The following is a 22,995-nucleotide window of genomic DNA, read 5'->3' on the forward strand; positions in this document are numbered from 1 at the left end:
AAAAAAAGCCCCTCTTGATTTTTTGGTATGTGAGGGTAAGCAGGCACTCATTAATTTAGTCATAAACAAATAAGTATGACATTAGATTTTTTTTTTTTTCCCCTGGATCACAGTGCTACAATGAGATCATAATAACAAGCAAGAGCAACTATACACATAATTCTGTCTTTTTTTTTTCTGGAATTGGATAAGGGTAGGCAGACAATTATTATTCTTTACATTTTCACAATAAACCATAACATATGCCTTTACATAGAATCACAATAGCATATAAAATTAAGGAATCAGTTTCTGTGCCCAAAACTAGCATTGAGATATAATAGATTGAAGCATGATGAAAAAAAACATGTTATACAAATGACAGTGACATTTTACAAAAGTAATGCTTTACTGAGCTAGAAAGACAGAAACCTTTTCTTTTTATATCAGAAAAAAAATTACAATTTCATTTACTCCCTTGATTTGATCCCTCATGAGGGATTTGATCCCTCCCTTTGGGCTCAAAGTTTTTATGAACAAATACATGTATAATGCTTCTAAGTACAAACTCCCAAATCTGAATGAAGATTTTTACAAATGTGTTACTTAGAGTTATAAATCTGTAGTTTTTCATCATGACCTCCATAAAAGAAAGCATTCATAATATACATTAGAATTCATAATAGCCTTCATCAGCATACATACAATTTTTCACATGCTGTCAGCTATTTGATTCACAAAGGAGATTAAAATTATAGCTGTGACAACATTAAAAAATAAAATTACTTAAAATCTCATAATTCATGGGCTACTGCTATTTTCTTAATTTAGCAGACATGCAGTTACCAACTGCCTATAAAGCAGATCAACATAATCACATGCAGAAACACACAGCTCTCCTTCCAACTTCTTCCTCCTCACATTTCTCCTAATATGATCATAGATTTTATAAGCCTTTAGATATTAAGATATTAAGCCTTTTCACTTTGATTGTTGTCTTACTATATTAATTATTATAATCATGTCTACATTTTAATTAAAATTACAAATATTGATAGGATATGAACCCAAGGATATAACCAGACATCAAGAAATGTATAGCATGGCATTGCCTTTGAAGGACTAGCTAATGACACATAGGATTTTTAGAGTTTCTTTTCAGCTGGTTCTTAACCGTAGTAAACTATATCTTCATCTCAATCATATTTGTATAGACAAATAATAAATGCTTCCCAGAGATAATAATCTCTTTCCAGAAAAAAATGTGTGATGTCAATATGAAATGCCATATGAGAAGAAAACTATTTATACCCAGCACAAGCTGGAAGTATTGTAAGACAAACGTAAGGTAGAGGTTACATACATATCTGAATATTGCTGATTTCTACTTTATTGCTGATGAGTACCAGCAGCAAGGACAGCATTTATTAGCAGGAGAGTGATGCTATATCCAGTGACATATGCTGGGAGCACTGCTTCTTGCATCCCATAGATGCCATGGACATTGAACTAAACTTGGAAAAGATTCACACTGTCACTGAGCAGAAACATTTTAGAATTGCATTGGTTTTTTGAGTTTCCTGCATTAATTCATTTCCTTCACTAGAGAGGAAAGCGCAGATAAATGTCAGACTGTCTGTTTAATAAGAAGGGTTCTTATTTTTTCAACAAGGTGATTGCAAGCTATAGCAAGGTTTAGGCTAACCTCCTTAAGCGTTTAAACAAACTTACCATGGTAATATTGTTGATGTTTAAAATATAAAGCAGAAGCTACACAGTTAGACAATTTGCCATTCTTACTGGATTCTTTTTTATAGGAACATACTTAACACATGTCTTTCCTAGACAGGTTAACTTAATTATCTAGAGGTTTGTATATTAGCACATTCAAATTATCTTTAATTTTACATTTATTAGACATATTTATTTTAAATGTCCACAGCACATTCTCTGATTTGATGATTTCCACTTCTAGGTCCAGTCAAAATTATCAGTAACAGATGTAATATTGACTTCATGTTTTAGTTATAGAATATAAACTTCAGATACGGGATTCTTTTTTTTTTTTTTCCCTTGAAACTGAAACCAAATGCTAAACTACTGAGAGGTTTGGCCAGTGAAGAACTTCATAAACCGGCAAATTCACACTGTGTTATGAAATGGAGTTGACCATTTTCCTACAGCACTCCAAAGGGCTGCCTTTGGGGGACACTTTAAAAAGTACTTCCCATTTATGAAACAGAGATAATTTATTTTAGTGAACAATTGTTCTTATTTGGAAGGTGATTAAATGGTCTTAGCTCCCTTTTACACTTCACTAAGTCCAAGCTTGCTTAATTTTTCTGCTAGCCAATAGGGTTATGATTTTATCCCAAATACAGGAATATTTTAAAATATATCTAGTTTACAAACAAATGATTCTTTATAATAGACCAGTTAATATTATTTAATTATTAGGAAAATAACAATAAAATGTATGTATCTTAACTTTAATACTATGCTCATTTTTAAGGAAAGGCTTGGGTTAAAAAACAAACAAGGACCTTTAGATTAGTTTTTCAACTTTGTCTTACATGACCATGAAAATGCAGGCTAAATACTCCTTAATTCTACCCAATAAAATGATAGTCTCACAAGAGTTACTAGTAATTTTATGTTGCTGCATTTAAAAAAAAAAAAATTGCAAAATTAAGTCCACATACAGATCCCTTTTTTCTTGAAAAAATAAGAAATCTCTCACATTTTCAAAAGTACAGCATTCCTGAAAGTTAATGGATCTAATGTTCTATCCTTTAGAAGCAGAGCAAGATTCTTCATAATGCCAGTTAATATGGAGATTTCACTTTAAAGTAAGTCTCTAATCTTCATAAGACATCAGAAGTCTAGTACATGTCATATAAATTTTATTTAATATCAATCATAAACTCATAACATATGTCAGAACAATATATGAATGTGTTATTAATATACTTGGACATATTTGGAAGTATTTGCATTACTTTTGTGAAGAGAATCGTTGATTCTAACTTCACTATGGCATGAAATGAGTGATTGGTTAATTTAAATTAAGAAAAAAAGAACTCCATCTATTATGAAGCAACCCTAAACCTATTTGATTTGTAGTAGAAACTGTCACAATAGGTGGTCATCAAAACCCATCAAACAGCACTGCAAGTTTGATCCACCAAACACCTGCAAAACTCAAACCCAATATGATGTTTATTCTGTCTTCTTCAACATTTATAAGTTGATAAAAACTGAATCCATAGCAAAATGAAAAAAAAAATCTCAAATCAGAACGTACATTTTCTCTATTTTTATATAATTTTTTGTACCAATTGTAGCTGTTTCAGCAGGATGGGAAAAATCAATGTATTTGTCATCATTAACACCTTGCCTCATTTTCACATTAATAGGCTATTTTATATGTTTGAAAAAAAAAGAGAGAAACAGAGCTAACTAAATGACAAAAAGCTAAAAGGCAACAACAGCTTCTCCATGGTTGTTTCCCATTGAATAACTTCAGTTTTAACCTCAGATTTTCCAAGGAGGATTTAGAAGTAGTTTGAAGCAGTTGAAATTGTTTAAAACAAAACTTTAAAAGTAGACATGCTTTAGGAAAGGTATTGGGGGAAAAAAAGCATTTTTTACTGCAAACAGGATAATTTATCTGTATGTTTTTGTGAAAATGTTGTATGAATGTACTTGAACTGCAATCACAGAAAATACATTCATATTTTTCTTCATTGCAATCATCACGTAGAGAAGACTGAATTGCATTAAATGCCATACTGATTTGAAGAAAAGCAACATATTTGGGGGCACTTTTTAGAACCACACTACTTTAAAATCACATTAAGCAATGATTATGACTGATAAATTGGGATTTTTTAAATTAAGCTTCTTTGGACATCTGAAGCACAATTTGCTTCTCGGCCTTAGACTGAATTTCCTTATTTAAAATAAGAACTCCAAGAATTTAAGGCTGAACATCCCAAATTGACTCATAGAGTAAAATTAATTCGGGAAATAATTTTTATTTATTTACCAGGGAAAAGGACAACTCCTCTCTGAGAAATTGCTTGGAACTTACACTCAGGATCTTCAGTGACAGTAAACTGAGGAATTCAGCCGCCTGGGAATACACTAGTTAGTTACTGGAATATCTGCAATTGGTGTACTGGTGATTCATTTGCATATCTACCATATCCGTGGCAGTCTTTTAAAATACACAGGAAAAGAGAACAACTTGAATTATTGAAATTCAGAGTTATTTCTGCCTAAAATTTATTTCCTTATGTTCTTAAAGGTAAGTCATAGTTTAATATGTTTTCCCCTTAAATATTGGCAGAAAGATTAAAAAACTAAATGGGCTGTGACAATGCATTAAGCAGCTTTTCTCTGCAGGTATAAGAACTGGGACAGCTCTAGAAAAATCTTACAAGAGTCACATAAACCCTTGTCTTTGCCTATCACTACACAGCTGTAGCAGTCCAACATATGGTTCAGTCTTAAAATTGCTTTAGTTCTCAACACCAGACAGCAGCGAAATGCCAATGTAGAAGCTTTATGGATCACCCTGGCTGCAGTGGCCATCTGATTGCTCTACAGCCCATGGCTGTGCTAATGCTGATACCACTAGAGGTTGTGGCAACCTCTCGAAATGTTATGAAGACGGATGGACAGTGAACACCAAATGCTTACCTTTAATTTGTTTTGTTATGGTCTGGTTTGATTTTTTTTTTGAACGTGCACAAATTTGCCCAAGGTTTCCACGCCTAGACTGTACATGAAGTAGAATATCCAATGCTGAATACATGGTCAAGTGCACATGAGAAGCGCAGAAAGATTTCTGTGCTCTTTTACACACGCTACTCTTTTCAGGCTGCTTTCATTCAGTGACAAAAGTGTTTCAAAAGCCTTGAAACAGTTAAGCTGCCAACAGTCCTGTATACCTTACATACCATAAGTAGCCAAATGTAATGCAAGCTGAATAGTGACAGAGAATGAAAAATAGATTGTGTGTTTTAGGTTTGCAGCAGTAAATTATCATGTTCTTCATTGAACTCTCCCCAGGCTCAGCCAACCATACATCACTTGTCAATATGCCAAATTCAATCTATAAATTAATGCCATGATTTTTGTGCTGTCACTAAATGTATGCTGTTCTCAGGAGAGGTCAGGAACTGCAGAAATCATCTAATTTTATGAGGTGATACATATTCACAAATCCCAGGAGATCTGACCTATATTCCATGTACATGATCAGAAGCGTTTTTATCTCAGCTGATACCTGGTTTCCACTCCAGTGTTAGCAAACTTGTGGATATCAAATGGGATTTTACACTAATCCCGAAGGGAAAGTAGAAATATGCCCAAACACAATAGCTATGAGTTATGTAATTGTATCTTCTACTACCATTGGAGAAATTTTTAAAGTGGGAAAAAAAAAGTGGAAAAAAGGAAACAGTCTAAAATTTCATCACCTATGTACATCTCCACTGGCATATTAGTACCAAGTCAGTAATGTCCCATACCAGTAATTTCCAGAAGAGCTGGGAAAGGATTAGGAGCTGGAGCGAGTGATAACCAAAGGAAACAGATAAGCTAAAAACCTGAGAGCCTTAGTACTGCTAGTCCCAACAATAAAAAAAGAAACAAGAAGGAATGCAGGAAGGCATGCAGGAAGGCATGAAGGCAGGCAGGCAGGCAGGCAGGCAGGCAGGCAGGCAGGCAGGCAGGCAGGAAGGAAGGAAGGAAGGAAGGAAGGAAGGAAGGAAGGAAGGCAGGAAGGCAGGAAGGCAGGAAGGCAGGAAGGCAGGAAGGCAGGAAGGAAGGAAGGAAGGAAGGAAGGAAGGAAGGAAGGAAGGAAGGAAGGAAGGAAGGGTCTCAAACTTGCTAAAAATTCCTTGATACACTAATATTTTTTCATTTATGTAATGGGTTTACATGGCAAGGTTTTGGTATCGAGGTGTGTTGGAGAAGTGGTTTCTTTAAGAAAACAGCAGAAGCTGCCCTAATGTTGAATAGAGACAATTCCAGCCAGCTCCAAGGAAGACTTGCTTCCAGCCAAAGCTGAGCCCATCAGCAATGTTCATAGTGCCTCTGTGAAAAGACATTTAAGGTATGGTAATGTATGATAGGAAGGAAAACATGAGAGAAAGAGCCCTGCAGACACCAGTGTGAAAGAAGGAGTGTGAGGATATGCTCCAGGTGCCAGAGCAGACCCCTGCAGTGTGGGGTGAAGACCATGGTGATGCAGCTTGTGCCCCTGCAGCCCATGGAGAACCACCATGGAGCGGAAATCCACCTGCAGCCCGTAGACATGCTAGAGGAGGGGCACATGCACTAAGGAAGCTGCAGCCTGTGGAGAACCTATGTAGAGCCTGTGTAGGAGCAGGCTCCTGGCAGCAGCTGCAGCCCATGGAGAGGAGTGCATGCAGGAGCAGGTTTGCAAAGGACTGTATACAATGGGAAAGATCCCATGCTGGAACAGGGATAAAAAAATGAGGCAGGAGCAACAGAGACAAAATATTATGAATTGGTTGCAACCTTCATTTCCCATCCCCTTGTGCTGCTCAGGAGAAGAGCTGGAACTGAAGTTTAGCCTGTGAAGGAAGAGGTGGGGGAAAGGTTGTCATTCTAGTTGGGAACGGCAGGAAGAACGACATGGACTCTCAAGGGAGTCAGAACAGGAGAGAATCTCTAGTTTATTGTTACAGTCATGTTATATAGACTACTTCGTCGAAAGTACAGAAAGGAAACTCTTATTGGTCAGTAAAGTGCTACATTACCATCATTGGTCAGTGGGGTTCACCACCCCCTGACCTTCTCCTGCAAGGAAAACACGGGAACAGACAAACAGTACCTGCAGGCTGTTTTGTGTCTTTGAGGATTGTTTGGATTCCTCCCATGAATTTCCCAGGCTAGCTTCTCAGGCAGGGCTGGCAGGCCATGGGGCCTGCAGCTTGCTCCAAAGCTAGCCTGCACAAAAGGTGTTTTCAGATCTTTTATTTTCTTCTCACTATCCTACTCCTACTCCCAGTTGCTTGCTAGCCCAAGTCTGTTTTGCCTGTTTTGGTACTTCACAAACAACTCCCTGTACTTACCTTGACACATTAACTTTTATTGTGTCTTCTCCTCCTGTCCTGCTGAGTAGTGGAAGTGAGACAGCAGCTTAGTGGGCATCTCTCATCCAGCCAAGGTCAAATCACTACAACATAACCACATATTCTCTGTGTTTTAGATATGAATATTGGAAACAGAGACAGTGCAGATTTCTCTTACCCAACAATACAGCCTGGATACTGCCACTGAACATGCCCTGCCTCCTTGCAGATCTGTCATCGTGTTTCCCAGTAAGAGCAGGCGATCATGTTTTCATATTGACTCTACTGCAAACCAGATGAGAAACATGGGGAATTTGCAAAGACATGATGCTTTCCTAACATCAAGCTGCACTATTTGCAGACTAGATCTGGCTTGCAGCCAAGACTGGTTATATCTAGACATGAAGACATAACCAAAAATATAATTCTTTATTGACTCTTCATCATCAGACAATGGAAACTACAGCCCTTTGCAGATGACACACCTTAACAAGGTGCTAACATTTCTGCCGTTTTAAGGTATAAATCTCAAGACAAGTGATGATTTTCTCTAAAGTGGGCTATTCTTAGACCTGGTTGAGACTTTTCTGAGTAAATCCAGATGCATCAAGACCTAAACGCACAGTCAGACAATGACCCATCTCGCTGCCTCTCTGCCTGGCAGGCTGCTGAAGAATCCACAACTTCAGCATCAGGTGCAGTTGTATCATGTTGATGGGGATCAAAAGCCTAAAGACTGGGGAAGAATAACTCTGATGATCAAGCTTTGTAGTCTTGCCTGAATTTTGAAGGAAAACATCTTGTTTGAATTTCCCTTCTACAAGAACATTTTAAAAATCTATTTTTAAATTGCAGTCTTTAGAACACAGGAAGTTATAGATTTGAAAGCACACAAATATACACTATTACATTTTGTTGTGCTGTATGCTAGAAAGTATTTGTCTAGGAAAGAAACTGAATCCACTTCTCCTGGCTTTCCAAAAAAACCCAACTACTTAAAATACTAAGTCTCATTTACTTTTTTTCCCAAGTACCTACCACATCAGAGGCCCTTATAACAAATTACTCAATTAAAGAACATCACATGCATAATGCATGGGACTAACCAAGATGGAGTAGACAGGCTTTTGATCTAGCTTCAACTATATATACTATGCCATTCTCTTTTCAACCTGATATAGAACTCCTGATATACTTTCGTTTCTTTTAATTTTGTTAAAAAAAACCTAAAGAGGCAAGACACAATCCACTAGGAAATGGCCTCAAGTTGTACCAGGGGGGTTTAGATTAGATATTAGGAAAAATTTCCTCACTGAAATGGTGGTGAGGCAGTGGAATAGGCTGACCAGGGAAATGGTGGAATCACCATCCCTGGAGGCTCAGACGGTTTGTTACAAATTCATTTCTATGATCAGACTAATAAAACAAGGACAAGATACCTAAAAACCTGAACACCATGTGGAAATACCAGCCTTAAGTACAATGATGATGGCAAAAAGTCTTTTAGAAAATCCCACAGCCTTTTATGTTGTGGAAAGAAATTAAAGTAAGAAATTACCTTGCTTAGTGTACAGAAACAAATACTTAATTGTGGTCTTCTCTACAAACATCAGAGTGTTTAGTACATGGATGTTTAAAAAGTAATTTTAAAATGAAGACATAAAGTTTGCATGTAAACTTCATCCTTTTCAAGCACAATGTATTGTTTCATGTCATGACTCCATTTTACAACACCATACATGGATATTTCAGCAAAATTGGATTCTATAACCACATATATATCTATAGCCAATGTTTAATATAAAGGAAAGTCCTCTGCCTGAGATTTTTTTCTAGACTTTGACACATTTAGTTGTCATCCACTTAATGAGGTTATCCCAGTCCTTCATCTGCAAACTACCAATTACAACTCAGAATATGAGAAAATGAGAGGCAGAATATGAGGAAATTTTATGCACAAAACTCATCAAGATTCTCTGACTGTTTTCTATAATCCTTTATTTATTGTATGTGAATGCTTTTTACCTGTATAAAGGAGGCAAATATTTTAAAAACCAGGTGTAGATAGCATGAAGGCATGTTAAAATACGGTGTGTCTTACTGCTTTACCTTCTAATAAAATGTGTTCACAAGAGAGGAAGTAAATTTGGACTTTCACACTTACAGTACGATTAAAAATTATTCTAACTTAATTTATGGCATGGATTATACAAAAGGATCTCCATATCTTTACATTAGACCATGTTGTTAGTTCTGCATTTTTATGGGCTTCTATCATCTCACTAACATTTACTTTGTCCTAGTATAAAAACATAGAGCTTGCAGATAGTAAAATGTTAACTGATTTTTAACAGCTTACACCCCCCTTCCCCCCACCCCAAAATCCAAACCAACAACTGAGCAACTAAGACACTTTCTATTAAAGTCCAATAAACAATTCCATAACTTCCCATGCCTGAAATCCTGGACTTCAGCATTACTAACCCACCTCCACTCCATGCTTGCTTGGAAAGGCAACTATGTTGAACTTCTAGGGCAGAGGCTTTGAGATTCAGGCATTTCTCCTAGTCACTCTAAATTCACTATTCAAGATGTTGCTGACCTTGCACCATCTACCAGATGAAGCTGAAATCTTCTTGATCTCTTCTCTTTGTCTTCTGAACTTGCTCAGTTTCTGCAGGCAGGAAAACTTTTTCCTAGTCTTTTACTTTCAAGAAGTTCTACATGTACTCTAAAATTCATCATTATCTTAGCTATCCTCTTTGGCTTTTGTTCCTATGGGAACAGTTTATATTTCACATAAATTTCAATATCTTTGAGTAAAACTGTGATAAGGAAGGCACTTATAGTGTATGCATTTCAATATATTTGTCCAGGACAAAAGAACTTCTCTACTTAGGATCATAAAATGTCTTGGGTGCTCAGTACTGCTCAAGGTCCTAATTTCTACCTTTTAAAAAGATGGATACAATGTTTCTTTTCTCCCCCAGTCACCTGGGACTTGACTCGACTGCCATGACTTTCCAAATATCACGGAGAGCACCTATCTATATCCACTATGTTAGACATTATTGAAGAGTCTCCAGACAAGTTTACAGTATGTGAACAGCAAGGGAAACTGAATCCTTATCACCTCTGCAATTTACACAAATACATAATCAAAACTTAGGGAACAAAAACAAATTTCAGCCTCCAAAGATTTTTACTTTTGAAGTCTGAACTTTAGGGTTTCCCATATTGCAGTCTTAGAGCAGCTTTACCTTTCCTGCATTTAGAAATGTTACAGCTTTCCCACTTATTTTGTCACAGCACCTGTGAATGCTCCTGCTGGAAGTCAACCTTACTTCCTTCCTGTCCCACATTTGCTCTATAAACTGAGAATGCAGCAGCCTGGAAGAAGTGCTGAAAAGATAGTGACCATCTTTTGTGTCTACTGTTTTCAAATTTAGCATTCTACTAAAAAAACTAAAAATATGACTTTGTCTATGCAAAATATCCTTTAAATGCTAAACAATTTTAGAACTAAGACAATTAATAACCTCGAAGTGACTGAAAAGGATGGAAAGCAACAGTGTAGAACCTGTTCCATCAACAGCTATGTCCTGAGGATGGAGTATAATTTTGTGCATTCATTCCATTTGCCAGGAATACATATTACCAGTATGTGTCAGAAAATTGTAACACTGTAATTCAGACAGATAACCAAGAAAAACGAGGATCAACTGGCAACCAAGAGCAATGAGAGGCAGAATTCAAATATTTCTACTTTATATATTTTAAAGTCAGAACAGAGATGCCTATTTATAAAAAAAAAAAGAAAAAAATCTAAAAGTCATTATTAATAAAAAAGAAACTACTTGTCTAGAATAAAAGAATATGCATTCTAAGTAAATTTGAACATTACCATGAATCAGACTGAACTTCGCCCTGAAAGTGGACAGTGTTTCAAAAATTGTGATTAAAAAGGGAGAATGTATGAAAGAAGAGCAACATATTTAATTTCATGTAATGCCTGTCTTTTCACTCTTTAGATCTCACACATTGTATTACATATGGAAGTGAGAGCATGCATCTGATCTCCAATGAACCATATGCTTTACGGAGAGTGCAGGTTCCTTTCTCTCTGTATATAAACAACCAAAACCAGAAAATAGAAAAGCCACAGTCATAAATTTTCATATAACAATCTCTGACACCTTAACAGTGAAACATAACATGTTTCAGAATAGTTTCAACTACTGAGGTTTATTTTCCTGCATCCAAAATGTGAACTTTGTGTTCTTCTTTCCAGTGCCCAAACAGTATTTAGGAAGCTGTTCTTCACTTTCACCACCTCCATGATCCTGGAGGTTCCAAGTCACAAAAATAAAAGCAAAAACTTGAACTTCAATCTTGTTATTTTAAAATATCAATACTAATATTTTTAAGCTTTCTTTTTAAAGCTTATATAGACATCTTTATTGTCAGTCATAACAGCAAGTATGAGCACTGATGCTTCATCTCAAAGTCTCACAGTAATTTTAATGCAAAACCTCCAGGCTTCTTAACTGTCAAAGGATACAGTAATATGAGCTGCATCTAATACTCCACTGATATGTGTCACACTCTTTCAGCACATAGTACTTTTGCTTGTGTAAACTATCAAGGACAAAAAGCCCAACTCAGGATCAGTAGTAATTTTCCAATACCCCAAAAGATTTTTCAGTACAAACATGAAATGAATTTGTGCCTTTTCAAATTATACCACAAATGTATTTGTTTTTTTTTTTTGTTTTTTTTTTGTTTTTTTTTAAGAAAAGAAAGCAACACCAACAAGTGATGAAAAAGATTTAAAAATCAAAATATGAACCTAGAAGAAACCCACAATGCCACTTGACACCAACAGACTTCCAATTTCAACAAAGTAAAACTTTTTTTGGAGAGTTATGACAAAACTTGATTATCACAGTTTGACTGCACTCAAAAGAAGCTGAAACAGAAGAATACAGAAGAAAAAGCCTGTTTATGCTGCAGACGTATAAAAGAGTTTTATCAAGGTAACCATCAAAGAAGCAAAACATTCAAGAAATAAAACTGGTTAATTGAGCCAAAACAACCACAAGAATGGATAAACCCCTAAATCAGAAGTTTCAAATAGAGTAACTGATAGACACGTTGCAATTACCCAATTCTATTTTCCCCAGGACTTGAATAGTGAAAATTTTAAGGAAAAGCCAAAGTATAACCTTTTAAAAATAATGAAGATGTTTCTTGGTTGTAATGACTTCAGAGCTGCAGTTGATGCATGCCTGGAAAGAAGAAACCCTTCAATTCATCTGCTTCTATATAGAGTGGGGCATTGTACTGAAGAGAACACAGAAAAATATCAGTATCCTAGGGGATACCTGCATTTGTTTAACAGTGGCAGTTTTAAGATTTCTCTGTGATTTTTCCCCATACATTGCAACTCACTCTATTCTAAAATCACAAAAATCACCTCTCAGCCCTAATTTGTCTCTTCTCTCTCTGTCTCATAATATTTTCAACTCCCCTCATTTAATTTATGTTTGGTTTCTTTTTAGCACTAGGTTTAAAAGTTCATCAGTTTTCATCATATTCTGTCATTTAGAAATCAAAATAGATTTTACACAAATCTGCTCTTGAGGGGCCACTAAGCATAAAATATCCAGGGATTGGTATCACTTACTATTTTGCTGTCATCACTAAAGTAAAAATCAAGCCCCCATATGGTCTGTGCAAATCAGAAACAGCATTCCTTGAAAGCCAGCTATTATTCAGGCACAATCCTCGTCATGCTAGCAACTTCCAAAACAGCACCATAAAATTGTAGATTAAAACAGTACTCATGCCCTCCAATTTTGTTTTATTGCTGGTCCTGCACAGCCACCATTGCTCACTGCATCATGTCTGCAGGTTTTGTGAGAGTTTTAAGGGCATTTCAGAACACTTGTCTCAGCTCAGACACTTGTCTTGCAGTCATATTACAGACACCAGGCTTGCAGGAAGAAGAGCATCTTAACAGATACATGCATCCATTCATGGCTGTAATGACACAAAAAGTGACAACACACCTACCTGAAGAAAAAAACTCAACAACAATAACAAAAAAGTCCCCAACCAAACAAGACCCACACTAAAACCTTTTTCAGCAAAGGTATCAGGGAACGTCAGCACATCAAACCAAGCAGCTGGAATCCTGAGCTAAATGGCCTTCTCCACTTGCTTGATTATACACTTGAGAATGAAGAAAAAAAATGCCCAGAATTTCATAATTCTTAATTAAAAAAAAAAAAAAAAAAAAAAAAAATCACAAAAAATTCCCTTAATGGCAGTAACTTTCACACCATTTTCAGAAAGGCTCAAATTGAGATCATAGCATGTTCCTTGTTAGGGCAGCAGCAATTTCCCATGGTTTGAAGAGAAATTCCCATGCTTTAAAGTCTGTTGTAGGTTCACTGAGTTATAGACTACTTTTCAGGTTAGCTAATCAGTCCTAACTTCTCATTAGTTTACTTCCACTGAAACAATTCTTGTGGTGGCAGAGTTTTAAAATGTTGTTTTCTAATCACCAAAGACACAAGTTTCTGCCCACTAGAGCAGATGTCAGAAACAGACATAGTGACAGCAAGAAGCTTCCCTTTCTTCCTGAAGAGGGATAAATTCTTCTTTAAAGACTTGTTATTCCATGCTTTTATTCAGGGAACTGTAATATATGAGATTGATTTGCTCTTCAAAATATTTCAATAGGGCTTCAGAATGGAGCATATTTCTACAGCTGTTGTAGATGTTGGGAGCACTGGTAGTAGTGATGGGTAGGTGATAACAAAAGCATATGTAGGATTCTGATTTGGTTTTCTGTAGAATGTTTTCATTAGCAAATGAAGATTACCAACAATTAGATGCATCTCAGATTACTAATTTGCTGAAGTTCTAATGAAAATATAGGGGTTACAGCCCACCCAGAGCTCAGACTTGCCAGTAGCTGCCTTGAAGACAATAAGCAAGATGAGGGACTAGAAGCTGCAGAAGCTTAGGAAAAAAACACAGGCTCTGAGCCAGCACACCCAGTGGGCTGCTATCACAGCTCTCAGGCTTTCCAGGGAGAACCAAAGTATTCAGCATCTTTAGGGACCTATTTTAAAACAGAATAGTGTTTTATTGTGCTTAATTTCACAATTAAGAAAGCTATGTGCCAGAAAAATGGACTGCTTTTTGGCACTTTAAGATGACACAGGGGAGAAGGTATCAGCTCATACTGTCAAAACCAAAATGATACCATTATTTAAAATCATTTTCTGGTACAACACTGACAAAAACCCCTACCTCACATTGTTCAGTCCCTAAAATCAACCCAGTTTTGAGTATTTCTTTCTTCTTGTCTCCAAAAAATTGTTGACTCTGTGCTCAGCAGACCTTTTGCAATGGGTTTAATGTTACTGTCCTTCCATCTGTCTCTGGAAGTCAAGTTGGTAAGAAACAAGGTATCTGTTTCTGTATATTTAGAGGATACATAGTAGAAAAATGTCCACATTATGAAACTCTGGGGTCCTAAAAAATTCAAGGTCAAGCAGTTATGATTCTAGAAGATTTTTGCCTTGAGTCAAAACCACTTGAATGTTTTTTTGACACTGAAGCCAAGGGAAATAAGAAGGATTAGTAAAGTTATTGTGTTAACCAAAGAAGTAGCAAGCTTTGCCAAAATAAACACCATTGTGTGTACATCACTCTACACAGTGAGGCTGTTAAAAGTCTATGCATTTTCCCATATAAACAAGTGCCACTAAACAAGAGAAGAAAAAGAACCCATCTTAAATAAGAAGTAAGTTCTCCAACTATTCTTTAAATTTTGTTAAGTTTCATACAGGAAAACCAAGTACTTGGCACATTTCAACAGCAGCAAAAATGGTAACAGTTCCTTGTGAGAAGACAGAATTCACTGTGCAAATGACTTGGGAAATAATTTTTCTTTTTTTTTTTTTTTTTGACTGTATCTTCCTAGTTCAGAAAATACAAAAGATTATGCATCAAAAGAGATAGATTTTAGTGAAACAAAACTATGTATCTTTCTCATCTGATAGATGTGATGCAGTCTATACTACTTAGAAAGATGAAGGCATGGAGAAAGGCAAACTAATTGAAACTCCACTATACTCACAGCTAAGACAGTCTTTCAGAAACAGCAGGGTATCTGACACTTTTATAGCTCCATCTTCTCTGTATTCTCAGATCACGTAAGCAATAAGATTCTCTGAACTATTTTTCTCCAGACTGAACAAGCCCTCAGTCTCTCTTTATATGTCATGTTCTCCTGACTCTTGGTGCCCTCCCCTGGGCTAACTCCTGAATGTCCATATTGTGCTGAGTGCACAAAACTGGGCATAGCAGTCCAGATGTGGTCCTACAAGTGCTGAATAAAAGGGAAGGATCACTTTCCAGTAGCTGCTGTGAAAACCCTCACTAATGCTGTCCAAGGGCATCTTGTGCACCATGACCCCAGAGCCTTTTCTGCAGAGCTGCTTCCCAACAGCTGGCACCAAGCCTGCCTTGTGGCTGGGATTACCACAAACCAGGGGAAAGAGCCTTTGTTCTTGCTGAACTTCATTAGGTTTTTGTGAGCCCATTTCTCCAGCTTGTCCAGGTCTCTCTGACAGCAGCCCTGCCTCCCCAGTTTAGGTCACTCCTGCCCGGTGTCGCCTGCAAAACAGCTGAGCATGCCCTCCACCTCATCAAGCAGATTGTCAGTGAAGACATTGAATGGTATTGGTCCCAGCACCGACTCCTGATTCCTGCAGTACCTCCTGGCTGCAAGCTTGGTTTCACAACCTTGTTTTTTGAAGTCCAGCCTATTTTCTGTCCACTTTTTAGTGTCTTTATCCATCCCATTCCCCACCAATTTTGGGGGCTATGGATGAAGTCACAAAGGGTGTCAAAGACCATTAAAATGAAGGTATATAAGAACTACTGCCTTTCGTTTGCCAGACACCTCATCATGGCAAAAATGATTTGCATATGGGAAGTGTTTTTTTCTAGTCCCATTCACCTTGCTGTCCTTCAGGTGTTTACATGTGATTTGCTCCAACAGAGTTCTCAGGGACTGAGGTGAGGCTGGCTGGAGTACAGTTATCCTGCCTCTTGATCCTCCTTCTTGTCATTCTTGACAATCAAGTTCCACTAATGTATAAAATCCAAGTGATTTAAATGATGCCTGACTATGCCTTCCTCTGCTGGGGATACTGCATCATGCTCAGGGACTTGGGAGGCCTGGGAACAAGCCTTGAAAGTGAAAACCACAGTATAAAAGGTACGTCAGCCTTTCTCATGACCCTTGTCACTACGTCAACTGTTCCAGCAAACAGTAGGGCCATGCTTACTTAGCATTTATTTTACTCCTGATGCACTTTAAGAAACCTTTTCTATCCTGCACTTCCCTGAGCTGGAGCTTGCTCAACTTCATTCCTACAGACAATTTCAAATAGACAATGCCTCTGTATCCCTCCCAAGTAGTCTGTCTCTGCTACATTTTAAGACTTTTTTTTTGCATTTGAGCTGAGTCAGGAGCTCCATGTCAGTTCATACTCATCTTCTGTAAAGCTTGTCTTCTGAGAATAGGAAGAACAGTTCTTGTGCTCAGAGGATGCTGTCCTTGCAGATTAGATAGGTCTCCTGGGCTCCTTTGCCCTTCAAGGATCCACAGGATCCTGCCAAGCACGTCCTTAAACAAACATCTCCCCTCAGGACACTACTGATCATCTGAATCAAGAAATTGTCTTTAATCAGTTTCAGAAATCTGGATTGCTTGTGTTCAGCCTTATTGGCCTTCCTGTAGTTACTGCTGAGGTTAAAGTCACCCAAGAATACCAATGCCTGGGACTATGAGGCTTTCTCCACCAGCCCTAAGATTGCTTCATCTGCCTTCCCTTGTTGGTGGGAAGGTCTAGAGCAGACACCTACTACATCATCTGTCTTTGTCTGAACTTTGATCTCTGTCCACAAGCTCTCCACTTGTTTGCCACTTCACCCAGGGTTCTGTCCACTCAAATACACCTTTGTATAGAGCCTAAAGGGAGAGCATCTCATACTGACATCCTGTTAGCACCTTAAGGTACATCTGCCTTGTATTTACAACTGTGTTTGATATTAAGAAGAAAGGGATGAGTGGGCCAGACATGCTGAACTTCCTTAAGTTTGTCCTTTCTTTGGTGAAAGAATTCTGAAGTTATGACTAGCCGTATCTTTTCAAATATACCTGAACCATAGTAATTCTACGGAAGGAACAAGACCTTCTCATTAGGGAAGAAGGGGAATGCAAGTGTAGGCAAATGAACAAGTTTCCACAAACCTGATTTCAGTGCTGTTGGAATATAATTAAAATGTTTTTATTCAATTATTAATCATAATATAGAACCACTATTAATGCTACACATTAGAATTCAAAATCTTTAATGTGGACTGCTTATCTAATGATCTCTTAAACCGATTATAGACAGACACAGATTTTCTATGTGTGTCTTTAAACTTAAATTAATTAACAAACAAAATTGCCAATTTATCTTTCATGATGGAATGTACATATCAATGATGCAATACTTGATCTAAAATCTACATAATTCAAGACTTTTCACACTTTTAACTTCCTCCACATTTCTCAGATTTTGTTTCAGTGTATTTAATTTATTATTTAGACTGCACAGGATGCAGCGTTTATATGTTAATATTGATATAGAATCACAGAATATCCAGAGTTGGAAGGGATCCACAAGGATCATCGAGTCCAACATCTGGCCCTGTGCAGGTCTCCCCAAGAGTCACAGCATGTGCCCAAGAGTATTTTCCAAACGCTTCTTGAACTCTGTCAGGGTGGTGCTGTGACCACTTCCCTGGAGCCTGTTCCAGAGTTCAACCATCCTCAGGATGAAGAACCTTTTCCTAATTCCAACCAAAACCACTCCTGACACAACATCAGGCCATTTGCAGAGTCCTGTCCCTGGTCACCACAGAGCAGAGATCAGTGCCTGCCCCTCCTCTTCTCCTCACAAGGAAGTTGTAGACTCCAATGAGGTCCCCGCTCAGTCTCCTCCAGACCAAGTAACTACAGTCACTCCTCATATGCCTTCCCCTCTAGGCCCTTCACCATATGTACATAATGTTACATATATATTTTAAAAAAACAAAGCAACAAATATATAATATTATCTATATAAACTTTCAAAATGCACAGTTTCAAATATGTCACTAAAAAAGCATAAACTTTATCATTAAAGAATTTCCCCTTATTTTTATAAACTTTTTCCTGTTAAAATGTACCCTAGGACACAAATGTGTACAATTGTACCTTCCAACAAGAAAATAGAGCACTTTAATCGTGCAGTGTTCAGTGTCTCGCAAGTAACTACCTGCCATTATGTACCATAATGCCCAAGTCTTGTTCTATGCTAGTCTAGTAATTATGCTGTGGAGTCATTCAAACCACAGACTACTTGACACCCTGCTTTAAAATACCCTGAGGTTTTAGCTGGTATTTGCCACTTATTTGCAATGGCATGATAATTATTAGTTTAGTAAGTGCCTATAGCAAAGCTTGTTAAAAAAAGAATGTTTCACATCTTGACTTAATAACATCTTACAGGTTAATTTTACTAGGATTTACAAGTTTTGCTGGAAATCTCCAGTCTTTAGACCATCTGCATGCAAAGAAAAATAACAGAAAAAAAGAGCTCTGTAACACCCCTAACACCTCTCATATATTAATAAAAACCCTACCATGTATTAAAAAAAACCCTACCAAACCCCAAAAGACCTGAACCCCAAACTCCAAAGTCTTTTGTTTACCACACATTTCTTTAAGCTAAGAATTTCTGACATTGTGAGTTAATTCATCTGAGCCAGACTTTGATGTGTAACTTGATTTCTCCAAGCTAGAGATGAAGCACCAATTGCTTACCTGACTCACACGCAAATGTCTTTGATGTCTCATCATGAAAGATAATTGCCACTGCATGCTTCTTTGTCTCTCGAGGCAATCTGGTTATGTTTTTGATATTGTGCAGCTCAGTTACCTTAAAATGAAGAAAAGTATTTTAGACCAGTGTATAAGTAGTACAAATAAAAATATTAACCTTAACTGCTCAATTTTTACTAGGAACTGTTTTTCCCCTGCCCTAGTTTCAGCCAGGACAGGGTTAATTTTTTACAGTAGGCAGGACAGGTGTGTGGCAAGGCCCAGAGGTTATTCCATTCCAGCTCACTCACTGCCAGGGGCAGGAGTAAGGAACTCTTCTTCCAGTGGGAAGAAAGCATGGTGGGAAGAGCCAGATATTGTTGCAGGCTTTCCCATGTAAACTGTTTCTTTGTCTTACACCTTACACTGTTTATACTGCTGCTGTTACTGTTTTCTTGTCTCATTGCTGTTTCTAGTAAATCATTCTTATCTCAACCCATGACTTTCAGATTTTGTGCCTCCAGTTCTCAACTCCATCCCAGCAGAGGGGGAAGGGGGGAGCGAGTGAGCAGCAGTGTGGTTTTGAGTCCCTGTGGAAGAACTAAACTGAGGAGTACCATTCCTAAACCCCTAGGGTTATTTATATTTATAAGCTTTGTAATTGATAAATAAACCACATAAATAGGTAGAGTCTTAAGTTGCAAAACTTAACTCTAATAACTATATTTCTTTAATAAATTTCCACAAAACTCTGTTTCTTTAATAAACTCCTGTGTGGATGCAGTTTAAAATTACACCAACTAAGCCTTGGGATTTTGTATTATCTATTTTCAATTTCTATACTCATACAACTTGGATCAGTTTCAGAATCTGCATCAAATATAAAACCTAATGGTGGAAGAACAGATTTTCATTAGTTAAGAGATGTAACTCAACTAATATGACAAATAGTATCACTACATTTGTAAGGATAGATTCTCTTGTGTCTTTAAAATGTATCTGTCATTTTCAAAAGAACTCAAACTTGTATTTTATTTTCTAAATATTTGAAAATCTTATCAACAATAAAATACTCTTGCAGCAAATTTACAACACAAGAAATTCAATCTACCTTCGTTTTCTTTTGATGCATATATATGACTACAATTAACAAAAATGAAAGAAAAATACGTTATTCCAACCAGAGCTGGTGGCCCTATATTAAACGATTAACACTTCATATTATAAAATCTTTTTCTCAGTTTCTTGGAACTCTGGGCAAACTTTATCAGTTTAGAATTTGTTTTTTTCAGGCAGGATATTTGCCTCAGGGAGAATTAATTTCTAGAAAAATGCCATCCATATCAGTTTGGACATCTATGACTACAGAAAAAATGGACTGCATGTAGGTGGGCTTTTTTTGTTTGCTTCAGTTTGTAATTGTTATGCTCCTAGTGTACAGTTCCAGCATTCCCTTCTACATGCTGAAAATGTTTTTAAAGCAGAAGAGATTTTATATGGTGCAGTAAAAAAATGGAACATGTTGGGGCAAAGACATTTCTATAAAATATTGATAGCAGATGAGCAGTGAGAGGCATCAAGCCAACAAAAGAAACTGAGACAAAGCATGAAATGGAATGTATGATGTGCTGACGAACTTGAGACCAGAAATGAAGACTGCTCTAGAGTCTGTCTTGACAGCCTTCAGCAAAACTCACTCCAGTTTGTCAATAGCTTTGTTGTAACAGGTGGGCCAAAAATGGATGTGGCACTATAAATATGGTCTAACGTGTGCTAAACTGAGGAGAAAAATCATTCCCTGTAGTGACTGGCCATGGTTCTGTCCATACAGCCCATGAAGCTTTGAGGCACCAAGATCCAGGGCCCTACCTGCAGGCCTGCTCCCAGCTTGCCAATCCCAAACCTGTGCCATCGCAGGGGCTCTTCTATCCCCAGGCTGGCACCTGGTTTTTGCCCTTATTCAGTTTAACAAAGTCCATGTCAGCCCATTCATCCAGCCTGTTCAGGCTGCTGACAAGGTAGCCTGACTACCAAAAGCATATCAACTGATCCTTCCCAATTTGCTCTCTGCACAGTTGGTGCAGCACCCTTAATTTCTCCAGGTCCCTGATAACAATACAGGGAGAGGTCCCAGTATGGACTGCAGCAGTTCCACACTTGCTACAGACTTCCAAGTAGGTTATAACCCATTAACTGCATAATAACCCATTAACCACAACGATCTGGGTCTGACTAGCTGACCAGATTTACATCATCTAGGCATCCACCTACATAAATAATAATGTCCCAACTTCAATTTGAGATTATCATGGGAGAAAATGTGGAAAGCCTTGCTAAAGCTCTCCTCATCACAAATCATAGATGGCAATCATACTGGTCAGGCATGATTTACCCTTGGCAAATCCATGCTGTCTTTCCCAAATACTGTCTTGTCCTTCACGTGTCTGTAAATACATTTTAATATGATTCACTCCACAGTTCTTCCTATAGGCTGAAGTAAGACTGCCAGAAGTTCTCCAGGTTGACATTTGGTCCACAGCCAGAATTCTCGGTATTCTCCAGGTTGACCTTTTGGCCTTTTTTTTGGACACAGGTGCAACATTTGCCTCACCATTTGGTTCCTAATCCCTTATAATTTCAACTTTTGTCATGCATTTTCAGGGTTTTGTAAGAATCTTTATATTTCACTACTTTTTGGCTTGGGGAAAAGAGAACGGCTGAATACCACAAATATCCCTGTCCCATTAAAGAAGTTACTGAAATATCTATTGATTTTCCTTGTTCTATGCATGGTAAATGAACTAATGTGTGAGAGGGCTCTTATGACCCACCCAAAGCACTAATCTCAAGGAAATACCCTAAAAGGGGAAAGAAAGCATTAGTAGGCAGAGGAGAGAGCAGACTCTAGAATTCAAAACCTGAGGGAACAATAACAAATCCATAAGTCACTACTGAATTTTGAAGACACAGAAGGCTGTAAAGTCAGAGACAAGGTACAGGTCTACTAGTCTTGCTAAAAAGGAAGATATAAGAGCAAAATATTTAAAAGGATTTGGGACACAAAGAAGTTCAGGTTATTATTAAAGAGAATTAAAAATATAGCTGGCAGTGCAATAAGAAAGGGAAAACACTATTAGGAGGAAAAAGCTCCAGTGATTCTTACACAAGCAATTGATACAGAAAGTGACATTTTCACATGTGTGTGCCTGTGTGGCAGTGCACACCGTGCAGAAGAAGTTGCCTTAAATCTTGCTGTACTTAAAAGGGAAATTTTCTCTTTCTGGAATGGTAGAAAAGAAAACAGAACTACTTTGAAAAGTGACAACAAGGCATATTAAGCCTTTTTCTAGTCTTTGTCATATGGTCGAGATGGATTCTTTATTCATAATTTGAGTGTTACAGATTACTGAAAGATCCTTCAATGCTTATAATAATGATAATAGAGCCAAAACCCTTACATTCCTGGCATTAAAACTACAAAAAATTGAAAGTCATTTTTGTTTGAAACATAAATACAGACATACCTGAGCACACACACGGCCAACTGTAAAGATGATTTTTTGAGTCATCTTATTAATCAGTACATGAATCCTGCCTTCTTTAATATTGTCACATATGCAACATCCATCACACACTTAGGAATATTGTCAGCACAAAATGTACATACAATAGAATTTTATTTTATTTGCTTGTGGGAATTTAATATCTGAAAGAGACAATGAAAGCACTGCCAAATTCTTATGTGCTGCGTTTTGGTACCCATATGGGAGATTAAGTTGAACAACATGCAAGGCAAATGAAGAAAAATAGTCTCCATGGAGGAAAAAAGGGTATTTGTTTCAAACACATTTTGATTTTTTTTGTCTCTGGAATCATAGGACCTCCTTAGCACAAAACTTCTTATTACTCCAATGTGACAGACAAAGATATATGAATTGCCTCTTCCCAACTCCCTGACTTGTACCTTCT

At 37.3% G+C, this 22,995-nt stretch overlaps 1 protein-coding gene across 1 annotated transcript in view; it reads right to left on the reverse strand.

Annotated features, from left to right (window-relative positions):
• Window positions 1-22,995, reverse strand: part of DOK6 (docking protein 6) — a 242,524-nt gene that overhangs the window by 106,309 nt on the left and 113,220 nt on the right. The window contains exon 3 of the mRNA XM_058832536.1: window positions 19,030-19,144. Coding sequence (XP_058688519.1) covers window positions 19,030-19,144 — 115 coding nt within the window. The remainder of the gene's footprint in view (window positions 1-19,029; window positions 19,145-22,995) is intronic.

The sequence above is a fragment of the Poecile atricapillus genome, chromosome 2 (genome assembly GCF_030490865.1).
Source record: "Poecile atricapillus isolate bPoeAtr1 chromosome 2, bPoeAtr1.hap1, whole genome shotgun sequence".
Taxonomy (NCBI): domain Eukaryota; kingdom Metazoa; phylum Chordata; class Aves; order Passeriformes; family Paridae; genus Poecile; species Poecile atricapillus.